The 18,209-nt window shown below is 47.2% G+C and overlaps 1 protein-coding gene and 1 long non-coding RNA gene across 4 annotated transcripts in view; one reads left to right on the plus strand and one right to left on the minus strand.

The window, feature by feature from the left end:
* Positions 1-18,209, minus strand: part of GRIK1 (glutamate ionotropic receptor kainate type subunit 1) — a 109,337-nt gene that overhangs the window by 21,401 nt on the left and 69,727 nt on the right. For 2 of the 3 annotated variants that reach the window (XM_042038153.1, XM_042038154.1), the window contains exons 7-12: positions 15,291-15,434; positions 8,139-8,246; positions 7,407-7,451; positions 4,734-4,847; positions 3,522-3,725; positions 2,927-3,150 (exon numbers count right to left, since the gene is read on the minus strand). In XM_042038153.1, the coding sequence (XP_041894087.1) occupies positions 2,927-3,150; positions 3,522-3,725; positions 4,734-4,847; positions 7,407-7,451; positions 8,139-8,246; positions 15,291-15,434 (839 nt within the window). The remainder of the gene's footprint in view (positions 1-2,926; positions 3,151-3,521; positions 3,726-4,733; positions 4,848-7,406; positions 7,452-8,138; positions 8,247-15,290; positions 15,435-18,209) is intronic. The other variant, XM_042038155.1, reaches the window with a different exon arrangement.
* Positions 4,781-15,292, plus strand: LOC121669362. The gene is made up of 3 exons (XR_006017740.1): positions 4,781-4,865; positions 10,206-11,269; positions 13,093-15,292. It is a non-coding gene; the product is annotated as an uncharacterized LOC121669362 (long non-coding RNA).

Consider the following 18,209-nt stretch of genomic DNA (forward strand, 5'->3'; position numbering starts at 1 on the left):
CCCCGGGACATCCAGCAAAGGAGAGCCTGCCATGGAGGGCTGACCCCGGGACATCCAGCAAAGGAGAGCCTGCCATGGAGGACTGGCCCCGGGACATCCAGCAAAGGAGAGCCTGCCATGGAGGGCTGACCCCGGGACATCATCAGCGCCCTGTGCCAGTGGTGGAGCAGCTGTGGAGCGATGGCTGGCACAGTGCTGCTGCTCCTCTCCTCCCTGCCACAGCCCCACAGATCCCTGCCCTGCTCACGGGGCACCGCTGGGATCCACGGGGCTGCTCCTGGGAAGCGTTTTGGGAATAAGGAAGGAGCAGCAGCCCTTTCAGGGCAGCAGCGCTCGCTGTCTGTGGGCGCTGGACGTGCTCTCCCTGCAGCAGCAGGTGCCCATCATTCCCAGAATCACTGGATGCTCTGAGCTGGCGGGGCCCCACTGGGATGTGGAGTCCCACTCTGAAGGACAGGGCCCATACAGGACCAGCCCCACAGCCTGGGCCTTAGGAGCACCCTGCTCTGCCCGCTCTGGGAGGCGTTCGGAGCAGCGGCAGCTCCAAAGCCACAGGGACGCGGGATGGGCACTGCAGAGGGATTCCTGGAAGAACTCCGGGCTGAGCACACACCCAGCAGGAGCACCCCAAGAACTGTTCCTCCTCAGGGTGCCTGCTCTGGCTCTCCAGTGCAGCGTTGCTTCCTCATGGAGCGTGTGAATGCAGCTCTAATCGACAACCTCACCCAACGTTCTAATTACTGTTGCAACAATATAATTACGCATTGAATCTATGCACGGTTGAGAGCGGAGTGCCTTGCTTAGCTGAGTAATGAAATCTGGTAATAATGAACCTGTTAATTGGGAGAGGATGTAGCTTAGGATGCCATCAGCTGCACAATACCCAGAACGAGAGTAGCAAAAAATCACAACAAAAGACAAAGTTTTCAGGTTCAAGTTACAACAGTTCTGCATGCACCCGTCACAAGAAAAGCAATTCCCAAGTTATGTTTCAGATTTCTGCTGGAATAATGGAAGCAGGTGTTGTGGAGTGACCAGACTGTTCCCGACTCAGTCCATGCACACAGAGGGAAGCACATCCCTAGCAGGAGACCCTGAATTAGGACCAGTAGGTTGCCAACAGCCCTAGGAGTGACAAGCTCCCCCTACAGTGTTCACACAGGGCAGGAAGAAGAATAAATCCCTTTGCCTGACCTGCCTGGGAAGCCCAAGGCTGGGATTTTGCAGGGTTTCAGAAAACCACCACATTCAGTGAGTTGGACACAAATGTCTCATCACAGAAAGAGCAGGAGAGCCACTGCTAGAAAGTGGCCATGAAATTCTGGCAGCAAACCTCTGTCTTCCAGACTGGAAAGGTTTTTCTAGCCCTGGGTATATATTTTAATGTGTTAGCAGGGTGTCTGCCTCTTTTTCACCTTGAAACAAAAGCTGATTTTCTTCTCGTGTTCCTACTGCTGTGCTGAGCTCTGGTTTACAGTTCAGCAGAATTCACTGCTCAGACCTTCTGTTTTCCTGGCCTTTTTTCCCCATGGTTTTCTCCCTCTTCAGCAGCAGCTGTGCTGAGGTTTCTGATAAAGGTGAGATGCTCAAGGTCACCCAAGCACCTTTTATCACAGCCTCTGTGTGACTTATTGACTCAGCTACTTGGCTCTACCATCACTGATGTAACAGCACAGCTGACATGGCATTAGCAGAAAGGGGAATTTTGGCAGAAAGCACCTCGTTCATCCGCTGCCAATGTACTTGGGACAGAGCTTTGCCAGTCTGCAGCCCTTCAGCGTGATAAAAACTTCCGTGTTTGAGATTAAAAATTAATGTAACAATGACAGGGCTACCTAAGGCTCAGAGACAAATGAGAAATTATCCAGCTGCTGAAAGTTGAAAGAAATGACAGGAGGATTATACCGGTCTGTGCACATGATTCCCAAGTATTTGTTTTCAGGAACTGATGTCAAAATGTGTGTAACCATTTAATTTACTGCAGCAGTGTTTAGAAGTGGATGGTTTCTGGGGTTATTAAAACCAACCAATATTTGCTGAAACACTTCGCAAATCTTACAGAAATTTTGATGTATTTGGAGACGTGGACAGGTCTCGATGTGGGTTGCAAGAACAGCTTATCTTAAAATGCATAAATCCAAATTAACTTGAACACAATTTCACTTCTTCAGCCCATGCAGCTGAATGTAACCAGGCACTGCTTTCCGGCAGCAGCTCAAGGAAAGCATTTGTGTTCCCTTCCACTGTTCTGAAGTGCAGAGGGCTGGGGGATGTTTTCAGTCTTGGCACACAAGTGCAGAAAAGTCAGTCTGTCAGAGTGGAGCAGATTCCAGATTAGTCATGACTGAGATCATGGGTTGTGTACAGTAGCGTTATTATTTATGGTACAGTGAGACACTGCAGGAGCCTGCGGGAAGTCACGAGTAATTGTACACAGCCCCACAGCTGCCAGGGTGGGATAAACTCTCCTTTCACCTTGGGCCACCCCGGGAAGTTAACCCCTGACCTCTCCTCCTGTAATTCACAGAACAATTTCAGTTGGAAAAGACTTCCAAGGTTGGACCTCCAGCAAAACTAGGTTCACCTTTTGGGTTTTTTACCTTTGAACTGTGTGCACCGTGAGTGGAAAAGGGAAATGCCTACATGCAAGGAACAAGCTGCTTTTCAGCACATGTTTGCTGGGGTGCTGCCTCCTGATGCATCCCGTTGGATATTTCTCTTGGAACAGCCCTTAGGAAAAGCAAAACCTCAGCGCAATACACAAAGGGGACAGCAGTGTTGATGAGAAAATACCAAGCCTTTGCAGAAAGGTTTTAGGATTGGATAACCCCCTTAGGATGGTTTGATAGCCCTGTACTCCAGAGCCCATCCAACAGCTGCGAGGGGAGAGGCTGTGGGTGCGTCTAAAACTCTGTCCTGGCCTTACCTGGCAATGACAAAGAGGACACAGCTGACTCCAAGGCAGGCCAGGAGAACGTACATCCAAATATCCGGGGAGAGAGGGTTTAAAAAGGAGAAAACGCCGGGGTTGGTCCCATTGGGCTTCCGGTACAAGATACTGATTCCCAGCGTCATGAAGGGCTTGGAAAAGTCAATCACTTTCTCTCTGACATAGGTAATGGTGAGAGGAGCAACAGCCAGGTCAGCTTTCTGGGAACACAAAAGGGAAAACACTCGTCTCCTTCATGTTCAGCAAACCCACCGCAACTCCCTCCATTTCTTCCCCAAGAACTAAAAAATATGCCGAATTTGGCTCAAATTCAACAAAATTTAACATTTCTAGGGTATTTTGGGGGGGTGACACTCTGTTTTCTCTTTTTACAAGGCAGGGGAAATTTGGGATGTGGCCACTGATGGAGGTTTCCCCCCAGCACCTGCAAACTGTTCATTCAGACACTCCTACTCTGATGGGTGGCAGAACAGACACAGCAGTGGCTCTAAAAAGCGAAAACCACAGCAAAGATTTCATTCTAAAATACCCCAGGTGAAAGGAGAATAGAGAGAGAAGGGTTCAGTCTTACATGATCTATGAGTTCCTTGACCATCCCATTCCACTCTCCCTTGTCATTCTGGGCTCCGTATTTGCCGTCAGAAACGAGCTTGACCTCATAGATGAAGCCTAAAATATTTGACAGCTCCTTTAGCAAGTCCAGGCAGTACCCCTCGAATCTGTCATTGCCATACAAGGGCTTGTCAGACTTCTTGTACATCACATAGGGATCCTCCTGCAGGAAAAGACAGCAGTCAGTCAGCGAGAGACCTGAGGCTTGCCTTGGGTTGGATCAGTTTCTCTACACGATGGTGATGTTTTCCAAAGGGATTGCGAGTAGATGGAAACCAACAATTTTCCCTGTGCATTAAAAGCTGTTCTAGGTGTGTTAACAAACTCACTGAATGAATTAGAGATGAGCATAAGGGCCCTAATTTTCAGTGGAATGGACCATTTGTGGCTCCCAGGAGCTTTAATTCCAGTTGTGCCCAGCAGCTCCAAACTCAGACCCAAGGTCTGGATCCTACATTGTCCCACTCCAAGGGACAGGAAGGGATACTGATGGAGAGAGGATCCTAAGTAACAGAGAAAAACCCTAAGGGGAACCTAACATTTTATATTCTGTGAAAAATAAGCATTTACTGAGAAAAGTCTTCAAATGGAGCAACGAGGGAATGGAGAACAGAAAAGGCAGATTGCAAAGTGCATTTTTGCTTTCCCTTTCTCAGGATTTTTGATAGAAGAAGATCTGGGCAAGCAGTTTGATGTGGCAAAACACCTCTGGCAATAGACAAGTAGTGTAGCAGGGACCCTTTGAGCTCTTTCCCTCCTCCTGAGGGATTAGGCAGAGCAATTGAAAAAAATGTGGCATTACTGGGCAGGCAGAAAGCAGGAGGCAGAGCAGCTCCCAAATACCCAGTTACACCCTTTCCATTCCTCACAATAAGATCAATGGCTCAATCTGTCTGTTTGCTGTTTGCCACTTCCTTTCAGCCCTCTTTGTCTCATTTTCAGGAAAACAGAGGCTGTATGAGCGCTGAGTGCAAACCTGAGTGGTTATGTGTGTTCGCTCTCCTGGGAGGAAAAGTGCGCAGGGCTCTCTCTGAAATGCTGGAGAAAGTGAAGCAGTTTTGGAGGCAGAGGTTCCTGGGAGTCTTCCACTGGCAGTGGGGTGGTTTCGAGTCAATCTCATGGATGGGTATGTGGATCCTGACCCTAAATCTAAGGATCTGGGGAGCCTTACCAGAATGGTGGTGACGATGAGCGTGCGGTTGGCCAAGGAGTCCGTGATGTTGGTGGACCGGTCCTTGTTGCTGTCCGTCATGTTAAGGCCACTGTAGGAGTTCCAGACCCCAATCTGCACAGAGGAGAGCAGGTGAGAGGCTGCCCTAATCCCCTAAACCCCTAAAGCACCGGCCTCAGGGCTCTGGTCACCTCAGGAAGGGACTGAGTGCTGGAGGAGGGCAGGAGCTCGGAAAAAGGCAGCAGCACCAAGGGCTGGTCCAGAACCCCCAGGGAACGACTGCAAAATGCAGAAGTGCAAACCCAGGAGCAGGGAGAGTACAAGGCTTGGCAGTTCAGTGCTGGGGTGGCCAACTGGCTACTAAAGTAGAACACATTGGCTTTGTTCCCTGCTAAAGAAAATCTCAAATGTCTATGAGTTTTTAAAAATTTTTTCAATGGCGGAGTTGAGACACGTGGCAAGACCTCTGTCTTCTGATAGAACAGGTTAAAAGCCTGAATAACTACATTGGAGCAGACTGATGGATGCACTGGCCTTTTGCTTGCCCTGTGCCTTCAGCAGGTTTAGTAAAGATTATTCTGTCATTCCTGGACTCCTGCATATGCCAGAGCTGTCAAGGTGATACCATTTCACACATTTGTTCAGCAAACATCAGTGGCCAAAGGCAAATTCCTTTCTAGCCCCAGAGACAGTGACAACTTCCAGTATTTACTACCCAATCCAAAGCCTCCGGGGAAGATCTGTGTGATTTCAGTGAATTTGGATCTACGCCTTGTGGGGGCAGAAATTAGAACCACGTGATTTATTCAGCTCAATATTTACCCAACTTAAATGCAGCCTGGAAGCATCTCCAGTGTTTTTGCCCTTGGACTGTGGTGCCCAGCCTGTCTGAGGGCTGATGTGAGGAGCTCCAGGCGAGGAGCTGGCTCAGGCAGTTTGGTTTGTGCTGGGCACTGTGGAGAGCACAACCATTTCAAACAAACTTGGGGTTTGTGTCCCCGGGTGCCACTGCTCTTGCCTTTCGCAAACTTTTATTTTCCAAATTCTTAATGGGGACAGCCGTGCCATTTAAAAAAAAATGCTTATGCCAAGCATTTGTCAGTCATTCCCTTTGTTTCCAAAACTAGATCAGGTTGGAAAGCTGATCTGGAAAGTACACAAATTTACAAAGGAGGTAAAGTGTTGGCTATTATGACAGCCTGAGCCAGGAATACAGTGAATATCCTTGGATTTGCACGAGGGTGGATGAGCCCTTCTGCTCGCTGTTACTGACGTGGAATGTGTTTGTTGGCTGGCAGCAGGGAAGGGCGACAACGACCATGAGAACAGGGAGCAGCACGGCCACGGAGCACACAGAACACACCAGGAGAGCACTGCACATCTGGGCAAGGGGACAGCACCGCAGGGCAGCCCCGGCTGGACGGGGGAGTGGTCAGAGGGCGTGGGAAGGATGAGGCCGAGGTAGGACGTCACTGTGGGGAGTCCAGGGGGTGTTTGCAGTTTAGTGACAAGTTTGAGAGGTGTCATGTGCCCTTCCCAGCGAGCCCCTGCTCTGAAGCAGCTGTAATTGGCTTTACCTCAGTTCAGCAGAACACGAGATGCCTGCAGTCAAAAGGGAGATTGCTTCTGCGTGTCAGGGGATGATGTACTCCCCAGGAACGAGGGGAGAGGGCCTTTGTGCCTCAGCCTCATCCACTGGAGATTAAACTGGGCTGTTAAGTATGTGTATGCTTCATGAGAACACAGAAAGGGTTCTAGAGGGTGTTTTACACTGGTCTATTCTCACAAAAACAACACAAACCCCAAACTTTCTTAAGCTGCGTATGAGGGAGGGGAGTGGAATGATGAGATCTGTGTGAACCACGGACAAAATACAACTCTAAGCACTATAAAAAATTCCTGTCTCATGACTGCAGAGCACTTTAAACTTGGTGGATGCAGTTTTTATCTTCTCCTCATAGACCAGCACCCAGGGGTTGTGACTCCTGTGGGGAGCCGTGTGTGGAGCTGGTCTCCAAATCCCACTTTTGTGCTTTAAGCACTTAATGTTCAAAGAGGGATGAGATTCCTGGGGTAATTTACATCTTTTATAAACAAGCTTAGTCCCAATTTCCGTATGTTAGTGAATGGCAGCACCCACTTAATCATCTCTGTTATTTGCTGTAAGGAGCTAATAACACACTCATCCAAATCGTGAGGCAATAATGCTCAAACGCTGCCAGCACTGAGGGGTTTGTGTGGGCAAAACCACCCCCAGCCCTGCATGTTAAACCAGACTTTGCAGCTGATGCCAATACACATCCAAAATAGTGTAAATTTACCCCTCGTGGTAAATTTTAGGTGGATCAGGAAGGATGGCACCTGAGAAAGGGACCGGTTTTGCTGCTGCCAGGGGCCTGTGCTCAAAGAAAGGGAAAAGCACAAGTCCCAAGAAGTAAAATAATAATTAAACCCCCCCTGATTTTGGTGAGAAATCTGAATCCTGCCAAGATCTTTATAGTCTTTGGAATTACAGTGTCTCAAGTGGAGAGAAACTTATCCTGCCAGGAAAATTCCTGCTTTCAGAGAGATTGTTGTCTCTAAACTGCAATAGGAGAGTCACTATCAAAACCCAAGGGCTGAGTGTGAAGACCCAGCCCAAAGGGTTTTGGCATCACCTGTCTGTGTACAAACCTTCTTCCACACTTTATATAAATGATTAGAACCCTCGCCAGCAGCCTTGGTACAGGGAAAAACAAACAGAGTGCTTCATTAAAAATGAAAAGAGAAGCCGTCTGGAGAGCTGTGTGGGAGCAATTACAGTTAAAGCCTCAATTAACCCATCAGCAATTACCATCCAGAGCTGAACCAGCACATAGAGCAAGGGCCAGCAGCCCCGGGAGCTGCTGTCACCTGTGCTGGGGGTTGGGACACCCACAGCAGCCACCCCCAGGGCAGCCCATATTGATGGCTGAGGGCTGAGGAGAGGGAAGAAGAACCAATCCAGTCTTAAAAACCTGGAGGATTCTCAACATCTCCACTTTGTTGAGGTTATTACTCAAGCACCTCCTTTCCTCTCTCCCTCGTGTCCCATTTGTCTGTGCATTTCTGTATAAATTTATCTCTCTCTCATATATGAATTTACCATTCACTGTTGCAGTGGCATGGATTGAAAATGAGGTGCACTTAAAGGGATTCTTTCCATCAGATAAGTATTGCCTGCCCCAGATTCCTCTCCCACACCTCGAAATGCACGGTACACACTGTAAAATGAAAGACCAATCCTACCAGCTCTGCTTTAACTTTGACTCAAATCACTTGAGAATAGTGGGGTTTTTTATCCCAATCACGGGAGAGTCAAGCTGAGGAGCCATGCCCTTGTCAAATTAGCTTTTTGCCATGTATTTTTACAAAAGGCCTGCTTACCTTTTCCATGCCTTCCTCCTTGAGGCTGATGATGTCCAGGTCGAAGTCCTTCCTGAGCCCGTCAGTTTTGTTGAAGGTGATGCGCCCGGTCAGGCCGTCCCACCGTGCCTGGGGACACAAACACACCCTCCCTGTGGCACCCAGCAGGAGCTGCTCGGAACCCACAACAAGTACTGCAATTTAAATGCGCCACAGCATTGAATCACTTCCAAATCTGGGGCTTTTTTAAGCATATGTGGCTTTGCTGCTTTGACAAAACCCCCTTTTTTTGTTGTTTAGCTTCTCTCCGATATGTTTTGCGTATTGCAGCCAGGCACAAGTCTGTGACAGTTGACACAGATTGATTTACATATGTCTGGTACCGATAAAAAAGTACAGACTGACTAAAGAGAAAGAGAGACTTGCACGTGCCCAAAGGCATGGCAGTTCTGCACTGCATAGGAGTTCACTGGGGAATTAAGAAAAGGAGTCTGCTCTGCCCAGGCTGTGGGGCTGGACCTTGGAGCTCCCAGGAGAAGCCCAGGCAGTCACAGAGACCCCATGAAAGCTTTGCAGGGTAAGGACATGGAGTGTCACACGCGGGCTGAGGGACAGCACACGAGTCCCAGAGGAGCAGGTGTGGCCAAGCAGCATTTTCCTGTTGCAGCCTAACCCAGTGAATCCTAATCCTTGTTGTAAACGCTGGCACCTGGGCCTGGATTTGTCCTGCACAGCCAGGAGGATTCCCCGTGCTGGGAACCCTTCTTCAGGGAGAAGGACCAGGGGCAAGGATGGACTTTCTCCGCAGTGTCAGTTTGCTGCATCTTGTGAGCTTCCCACCCAGCCCGTTTGCCTTGAAACGAGATCTCTCTCCCTCCCAGCCCATATTGTCCCCAGAGCTGGTGCTTATCCATAAAACAAAGTGATGGGTTTCAAAGTGCAGACAATTTTGATAATCCGTTTTTGGGAGCTCCCCCATTAGATTAAATTGGTCAAAGCTACAAGGAGAGCTGCCGGTAAATGATGGCATTGTTCCTTCGTGTGTGTCAGCCATATAATTTAAAATTACAAGCTTTTCCACCACACATCATCCCTCATTTGATTTATCAGAGACAGAGGACAGAAGGAGAGCTGCATCAAAAATCACCACACTTACAGACTGGTGTCTCCCTGTTTAATCTGAATTCCAGCCCTGAATCTGCAGGATTTAATCTCGGGTGCTGGGGAGTTCTCACCACGTGTCTCAGGCAAATCTGGTGCATTTGGAATTCATGGAAACAACAGGACTTTGAAATGTACTCAAGTAACGTAAGAATGGAAAAGCATAAATTCAACAAACTTGCTGTGAGGTTTTCCATTGTAATGACTTGGGAATATACAAAAGTCTCTGCTGTAAACAGCAGAACACTTGCAGGGTTATTCATTACTTGTTTGTTTGTTATGCCTGATATAATCAAGATAGCGGGGGGGGACACACATATGAATGAATTTCAATCTCTAATATCTCTTTTTCCAGCCTGTCTTTTTATTCCTCTGGCGTGCCCCCATCTCTTATTCACAAAGATGGAAGATTTTACAAAATCTGCTCTTTAGAGATCAGTTTCTCCTGGAGGGTGATTTGCTCCTGTGAGATTCTCCCGTTCATTGATCACAAATCCTGCGCTCGGCTCCCCTGCCAACAGGGGAGGATCCTGAGTAAACACCCCACGTGTTATGTTGGGCACTGGCAGCAGGAGCCTCCATCTCCGCTCTTTGTGGAGAAGAGATTTAGATGGTGAAATGCATCTCACTTTTCCAAACAGGCTTTGGTGCTTCTACCTCTGCACTAAAGGAAGGAAAAGGTGCTACAAGCTGCTTAAATTTTAAGGTACAGAGAAGTGAACAGGGCCTTTGTCCAACTTCAGTCCCACTCAGACCACCAAATAACGACCCAAACATGACTTCAATATAAACAGGAGCCAGGCAGTGTTTCTCAGAAGGGTTAAATGTTTGATGGGATTTCTAAACCCTAATGATGAGGAACACGCTTCAAATACCATCTGAATTCTAAGTTTAATTTCTGATTTTTATTTTCTTTCTTCTAAACAGAAACAGAGAAAGCAGCAGCTGCAGAGTTCGTGTTAATTAACAAACTGAAATGAAGCAGAACTTCTGAAGAGCCAGGAGCTGCATGAGTGTGTATCACAGAGATGGGATTTCATGCTTTCACACTTAGGATTTATAGCAATTTTCGTGTTCCTGGTGACACATTGAATGCCACAGGACATAATAAGAGTTGAATTGGAACCTGATCATGTAATTCATCAGAGAGCATCACTGTGAGCAGCTGCTCAGACCCCTTCTGACTAAGCCTCGAGGAGGGAGTGGACAGAACAGGTTTCAGACACAACTTCAGCCTGCCAGGGACCTGCCATGGCCAAAATACACAAAGCAACCTAATGAGAAAACTGTGAAACTGTTTTTACTGCGAAACTCCTTGTTTTTACTGCTTGAAAAGATGAGGATTGTGGGGAAAGTACAGGCTGAACTCTGGGGTTAAATATTCCGATTACAATCCCCATCAATAGATTGATGGGAAATTACAGCAACAGGAGAACAGAGCTGACTCAGCTTCCAAGGTCAAACCCCCCAGAGGAGCTTTATCAATTCCCACCCATCAAATGCTCTCCGTATCAATTTCCACTTCACCATCTCCAATCAATCCCTGCAGCAGCCTCCGTTCCAGCCAGAGCCAATCAACAGGTCAATCCCAGAATCAATCCGTTCGGCTGCTTCCAGACTTGCCACAGAGTCATGGAATACCCTGAGAGGGAAGAGACTCCCAAGGATCACCCAGCCCAGCCCCTGGCCCTGCACAGACACCAAACACTCCCAGCCTGTGCATCCCTGAGAAATGACCCGAGAAATTCCCCAAGCAGACCAGATTTAGTTATTTATTTTGTAGAACAGACCTGTATTTTTTTATTCCCTCTCTCTTTTTTCCTCCTCTTGCTGTTTAAATGTAACTTGAAAATTTGGAAACTTTTTCCTAAAGGCCAGAAATCAGCTGGGTTTTTCTCTGGCTTTAGTGGGAGTTTGGTCAGAAATCAGCCAGCTGGACTCTTCACTGGGGGAGGAGTACACTCAGAAGCTGGAGTGAAGTCTATTTGAAGGTAAGAATATTCTCCTGCCTATTCTCTTTTGTCCTGGGATTATCCTGACCCATAGCATATGTGTTTAATTCTTGGGGTTATAATCTGGTTATTTATTATCAGAAGTTCCTAACAAAACGAACATCAGTTAATGATTTAGTGTACATTCCTAATTAACCACAGGGGTGAAGGAACTGATATGCCCAAATTTCTGATGAGGGCTGTGATGGTACCTGACACCTGAATGAAAAATTTAAAAAGCTAAGCAACGCTCAGAACACCTCAGGTCACTTTTACACAACAAAATCTCCCAAGGCCATAAATAACAATACCACTATAATAAGGAATAATAACTAATAATAGTAATAATAATATTAGTAATAACCAAGATGCTACTGACCAAGAACCAAGTTTAATTTTCCTTTGGTTTTCTTTCCTTTGGGAAGAGAGAGTCCCTGCTGTATTGGAGTTGCAAAGAGAGCTGCCAGATTGAAGTGACAGTGATACTGCTTCTCCTTGAAGGGGAAATCATCGTGTGTGGTGAGCCACACATCAACTTGTCAGTGCTTACAATTAATCCCCTTATTAACAGAGATCCCCCAGGATTAGGGAATACAGTGAGTTAGGGTATGACTTTGCCATTATCCTGCTCCAAATCTGCCATAACCGATGGAATAAAGAGAATTTCAGCACTCGCCAGCACAGAGCTTTATCTGTGGAGATAAACTGAGAATTATGATGCTCCACAGCCTCTTTTCTTGGAACGGGTCCAGGAAAAGTCCTGGGATTTCACTGAGCAGCACTGGACTGGAAATGCAGTGAGAAGCAGGAAGGTGCATTTTCCATGGCTGGAGGGGTGGGATTATTTTGGACTGTGAACGTGGAAAATGTAACCTGTGCAACGTGTTTGAGTAAGCCTGGATATACAAAATATGTCCTGAAAAAATGTTTTGTGTAGCAAATGTCAAAACATCCCCCATGTAGTCAGATAAAGTCACTTTATCATAGCTCTTGCTCGCTTTCATAAACAAATCTACTGCCCGGGTAACATTTAATGAACTGAAAACAGAATGGAAGAAAATATATGTAATCTTGGTGTCAAGCAGCTTGTTTTGACTTGGGATATCACAGTATCAGTACCTCACAGATAAACTTTTATCAATTTTCATCAATTCCATATGTATTTATTCTCAGCATGCAATCCTGCAATTACTTTGCAATCTGGGCAGAGATCATTGCATGAATAAGTGTTTTTCCACTTGAAATGTGATTTCAGAATAAGGATCCTTGTTGACATTATCCTCAGCCATACACTGTCTTCTTGGGAAGCTGAGCTTTACTTCCTAATAAAGCACCATGGGCTGCAGGTCTGGAAGTTGTTTAGTTTGCTCTCCTAATTAAGAGCTTTCAGGTCAAAGTAACAGCCAGCAGTAGGCTCACAGCAGAAATGCACTTCATGGACAAGAAGTAAGTTTTGAAAAGTAAAACAAAGGAAAAAGATTGCTTTCGTGGGAGTGGATCCAGTGTCAATATTAAATCATCTGCTGAGAGAAGCCCTACCAAAGTAACAACTGTTTTAATTTGAAGTAACCAAATAGTGTAGCACCAGAGGCCAGAGAATAAATCCAGCCAGTACCCACAGACCCTGTCACTGGCGCAGTGCTAAAATGCAATGACAAAGATGCAGCAGAAGAGATTTTATTTCATGTTTTGGAGCAAAATGTTGTCATCTTTTCCCAGTCATTGCACAAAGATTTCAGTGCTGCCACAGAGCCCCTCTCTCAGAGAGCAGGGGAGGTGGGGAGCTCCTTTGCTCTCTCCTTTTCATTTGTTCCACTCTGCAGGGTTGGAGTCCCACGAAAACACTCTGACATGCTGACTCTGGGAGCAAAGACCATCAAACAACAGAAATGTTCTGTTCTCTTAGAAGATGTTTTGTGCTCCTGTGTTTGGAGATGCCGTCAGTGGGGAACAGAACAAATTGATGGATACCTCTGCAGATGGATTGCTCTCACTCCTGGGCTCAGTGCTTGGCATGGATCTCGTCAGAAACACACCAGGAACTGAAATCTCTTCAGATGTCTTTCAATCTCTGGTATTTTTCTCTGTGATTCTTCTTGAGGGCATTTAACAGTCACTCGAAGTCAAATCTGCATCTCTCTCCTTGTCTCTGCAGTTGTTCTTTTAATTGTGGCTGCATTTGAACAAGGGGAGCTCACACTGGTTTTGATGACAATTGAAAAACAACCATGATCTGGGGCCTTATCTTATGCTTTAGAGGGGACATGACCAGGACTTGATCATTCAATTATAAAAACATTTTGTGTTTACATCCCTTTTTCCTCCAGGAAAGGTGGGATGATCCTTTCTGTCCCTGCTCCCCCTCTGCAGACAGACAACAACCTCCTTTTCCCTCTGAGCAGGGGTAAGGGGCACTCCCTGCAAACTCCTCCAGAAGGGCTCAGAGATCAGAACATGCCTCACTTGTGAATGGCATTGGGTCACTCAGACACAGCTTCTGACAAGGATTTACTTTTCATGAAAAACTCCTTAATGAGCTGTTGCAGAGCCTTGATGCCAGACATTTCACAGCCCTGGCCCACAAAGCAGATGAGGTGACCTCAGTTCTTATCAGCAGAATAAGATGCAAAAACCTCACCAGGCACTGATGCACTTGTTAACTCCAGCAACTGCAGGAATCACTGCAGGCAAAGTCTTTGTCTGAAGCTGGTTTATTTAGACTGGAGTACCGAATATTTGTCTTTAGTCCAGTCTGTAAAATGCCTTCACAGAATGCCAGTACCACATCACAAAACAGGAGAATTCAATTCTATTTATGTGGTCCCAAGCTATCACTCTGCCTCCTTGACTTTATTTCCTCCATACCTATTCACTGATCCCTAATTTATGAAGTTCCTCTATCCCTGTTGAACAAACCAGATCCTAACATGAACTAGGGAAATTCAGATGTATTTGCTATTTGTTTCCAGCTCCTGTTTTAGGCTTTGCAGGAAATGCAATACTGTCTTATTAAACCTTATCCTCTGCTTTTAACAACCACCTTTTTTTGGCCACAACAGACACAGGAAGATGAGACTCTCAAGAGCATTTAAATCAGTGTTTTAGTGACCATGAGAGACTCTTATCTGCAAGGCCATCAGTAATTAGCTCCCGTATCTCACTCCATGCAGGAGAAGTTGCTTGTCCATGATGTGTGAGAGCTGTGTCACTGTTCAGCTTTGAATCGATCTGCTGGGGCACATCTGCTACCCTTAGTTTGATACTCAGCATCCCCCAAAAAAGTAGGGCATCACTATAGGTTTATTCACTGATACAAAGTCTTTTGTTAACTTTCAATGTCATTATAATTATTCTTCAAATGGAAGGGACTGAGGTGGGGAAAAGGTAAAGCATATGTGGGACACTCCATGTAATTTCCGATTTTCATTTCTGCGCTGTTCCCTAAAGGAAAGGTTTCCATTTGAAATTCATAAAAAACCTGGTACTTTTGAAAGAGTGAAGGCATTTCAACTAAAACGCATCTTTTTAGGACACCTCTGGATCAAGCTCCATTGCTTCAGGAAGCAATTTCCTTCTTTAGAAATACTGGCTGCAATGTTTTCTGGATATTGATCACTGATCAAACAATCTGCAAAACAGTCGGAATTACCCAGTGAAGCAAGGACAGAGCTACAGACTCGCTTTTCTTTCAATTTCCAGAACAACTGTCGTAGTCACCTCACATTTGTAGAAGTTATCAATCAACCATAACAAACACTACCCGAGTAAAAAACCTGGGGGGTGTTTCAGTGTTTTAGTCTGAGACTTTGCCACAGCCAGGGTTTAGCAGCTTGGTTTTTTGGGAAGAGCAGAATGGAAGCCAGAGCCTTGTGCCTGTGAATCAGTGCTGAGTGAGGGAGACTTTACCCTGAGAGTGCCAGGAGCAGGAGCACGGCAAGGAGCAGGACAGGGAGCAGCAGCCCGAGCCAGGGGAGAGGAAAGGGAGGATGGCACTGCCCACAGGCAGAGGTTCTGCACTTGCCTCTTTGATGAGGTTCATGAAGCGGGGCCCGAAGCGCCAGGGCTTGTGCCGGTGGCACTGCAGGGAGCTGACGGTGAGCTGGGAGGCTCGCTGCGAGGCCACGGCCACCATGTACACGGCGTCGTACATCAGCGCGGCTTCCGTCTGCACAAACACAGGGCTGGGTTAGTGCCTGCCGGGCTGCTCCTGCTGCCAGCCCGGCCCCGCGCTGCTCCCGGGGAAAAGCCACGCCTGGGCTCTCCGTGGAGCCCTGAGGAGCAGCAAAAGCCGGTTTTCCTATTGAGTCCAGAGTGTTTTTCACACTGGGAGGGAAACTGCACCGGGGAGCTATGGGGAGAGGGAGCTCAGGGGGTCCCAGGCAGGCTGGAGAGGGGTTTTAGGAAGTCCCAGGTGTATGAGCCACTCTTCTGATGGCCTTCGTGGGATTGCTGCCTTCCCAACAGGTCAGGCTGGCCCTGCTTTCCAGGGAAACCAGTCCCACTGATCACCTGGAACACATCCCACTGCCCAGGTATCTGCTGCCTCCAGGTGCCTGCTGCCCTCGAGGATCTTGGTTGTTGGCACAAACCTGTGCAATGGCATCCTAGAGGGAGGGGAATTGTCCTTCTGAGGTGTGTTTTTGGGGGATTAACTTGGACTCGCACATCTGACTTCTCACTACAGCCCTTAGGTCCTTGAACATTACCCCATGGATTCAGATACCAAAATTACTGGGTGCTCTTTGTGCATCTGTGTTTCTTTTGAGAGTGTGTTTGTGGGTTCAAAGGCACGGCCTCAAACTGACATCACACACTCTGTCCCGCTTTGTCACTTCAGAAAAGTCTCACCTTCACCTGCGTTGTGCTTCAGTGCTCTCACAGTGAGGTGGGAATGGCCGTGCCTCCCTTAATGATGCTGTACAAATTACCTTCCAGGTAAACCTAATGAGTAATTAAGCAGCGGCCTGAAAAAAAAAAGGCACTAATTCTGCAGAGGAGAAACTGGACTCCTTTATGGGAACTACTGAGCTGATCAATTTTCTATTTCTTTTCCATGCAATTCCTCTGGGAAATTAATACATTTGATTCTTTGTCCGTGCCATTTACCTGGGTAAATTACAACAGCATCAGTGTTATCAGCATTGGAGGGTTTTGCTCAAATGTATCTGAATCTAAGGACTAATCTTAAGATAGTGCAGAATAGGAATTGGTCTTGATGTGCTTGCCAGGATCTGCTGAAAATAATGCTCCACAATGGGAGCACATTGTGAGATCAGAAGACATTGTGAGTGATGAGTCAAGCAGGAGGAGACAGTACCAGCTGTTCTCACTGTGGAGTGTCTCACAACAGAGTCGTTCCAGCCACACTCAGGGAACCAACCAAAGGCTGACCCCAAACCCCTCAAAATCAACGGAAATATTCCCATCAGTGTCAGCAGACCTCGGTTTTTACACTGGACTGGGCCCTCAGGATTGGATTTTACTGGCCCTGGGAGGAGATGCTTTATGAGAAAGCTCCTCTGCCCTCACTGTGCTGCTCTGTCTGGGAGCGCTGCTGCTTTGCCTGGGTGCATCCCCAGTGTCCGCAGCACTGCCAGGTCTGGCTGCTCAATCCTGTCCTTGTGCCACCTGTCACTCGTCCCTCCTTCGTGCAGCAGTGGGGAGCTTGTGCCACCCCCTTGGCTTTTCACTTCTCCCCTCACTGCGGCTTTGTTTAGGGTTGCAGGGTGCAACAGGTCACCTCATTTTCCAAAGTCAACCACCTCACCCTGATGTCTGTGCTTTTATGTCGGGAGAAAGAGACTCGGAGTCAGTCCTGGAACTGGTCTTTCTGATTTTTGTGTGCTACTTAAGCCATGCAAAGAAAGCCAGGGATGTCATTAGAACAGCTCTGCCTCTGGGTGCGGTGTGGGCACCAAGCAGGACGTGAACTCAGAACTGTCTCTCTTGTGCCCTGCTGACTTCCCACAAGCTGCTTTCAGGGCAAGCAGCAGAGCACAAAGCCAAAGGGATAAATCCCAAGTTAATAACAGGATGTACAGTCCTGATCTCCGTGCACTCTGCAGCCTGTCACAGCCTCATTGTCAATGAAATGCAGCAGTGGTGCAGCTCTCCATCAAACTGGGTAATCATGGAACCTGCCAGGAATATGGAAATGATCGCAGCGGGAGGGAGTGGCTACTCTCAGGGCTGTGCCAGAGAAGCAAGGACGCTGAGATTATGGAGATGCAAAGGAGAGGACAAGAGTCAGGGATGCCAAGGAGAGCAGAAGAGTGGTGAGAAATCCACTTTTCCCAGTGTTCTGTTTGGGGTATTTCTGTGTGAATTCCCATCAGGAATTCCCAGGGACAACTTTCTCCCTGCTTTGGGTATGAGTGAGCACAGTGACACTGCCCAAAGCAGCACCAGTGTGTGAAATGCCAGGGACAGCACACTTAATGCGTCTCTCCTCAGGATGTAAAGGCATTTCCGAATTTTCCCTGCAATCATCTGCAATAAAGTCTTATTTCTTATTGCTTTGAGCTCCACTCAGTCCATGAGATACATTTTCTTATACTGCAAAGAGATGGCATCCCATCACCCTTGTTGTCCATGTAATTGTTCCTATTGTTTCCTTTCCTTCTTGGGGGAGTGCTAGGGAGGAATCCTAATTCCCTGGCTTGATGACACCTTTCATCTATCTTTAAATTACATCTCAAAAGCCAGAGTTTCTGTAGAGAGGGAAATGATGCGAAAGGGCACTTTACCCATTTAAAAATGCTACTCCCTTCCCAACATGTGAAATCTGCCCCTGCAGGTTATAAATCCTGTACCTGCTCGGGAAGTTTGATTTGCTGCTGTGTTTGCCACTGCCCAGTGCAGAAGGAGATTGGACAAGCAAGGCAGCACTTTAGTTTTTGACAGCGACGAGACGAATGACGGCACCGTGACGGGGAATTGT

The sequence above is a fragment of the Corvus kubaryi genome, unplaced genomic scaffold (assembly GCF_017639235.1).
Source record: "Corvus kubaryi isolate FWS band 111438036 unplaced genomic scaffold, C.kubaryi_AGA036_p1.0 37391, whole genome shotgun sequence".
NCBI classification, from domain to species: Eukaryota; Metazoa; Chordata; class Aves; order Passeriformes; family Corvidae; genus Corvus; species Corvus kubaryi.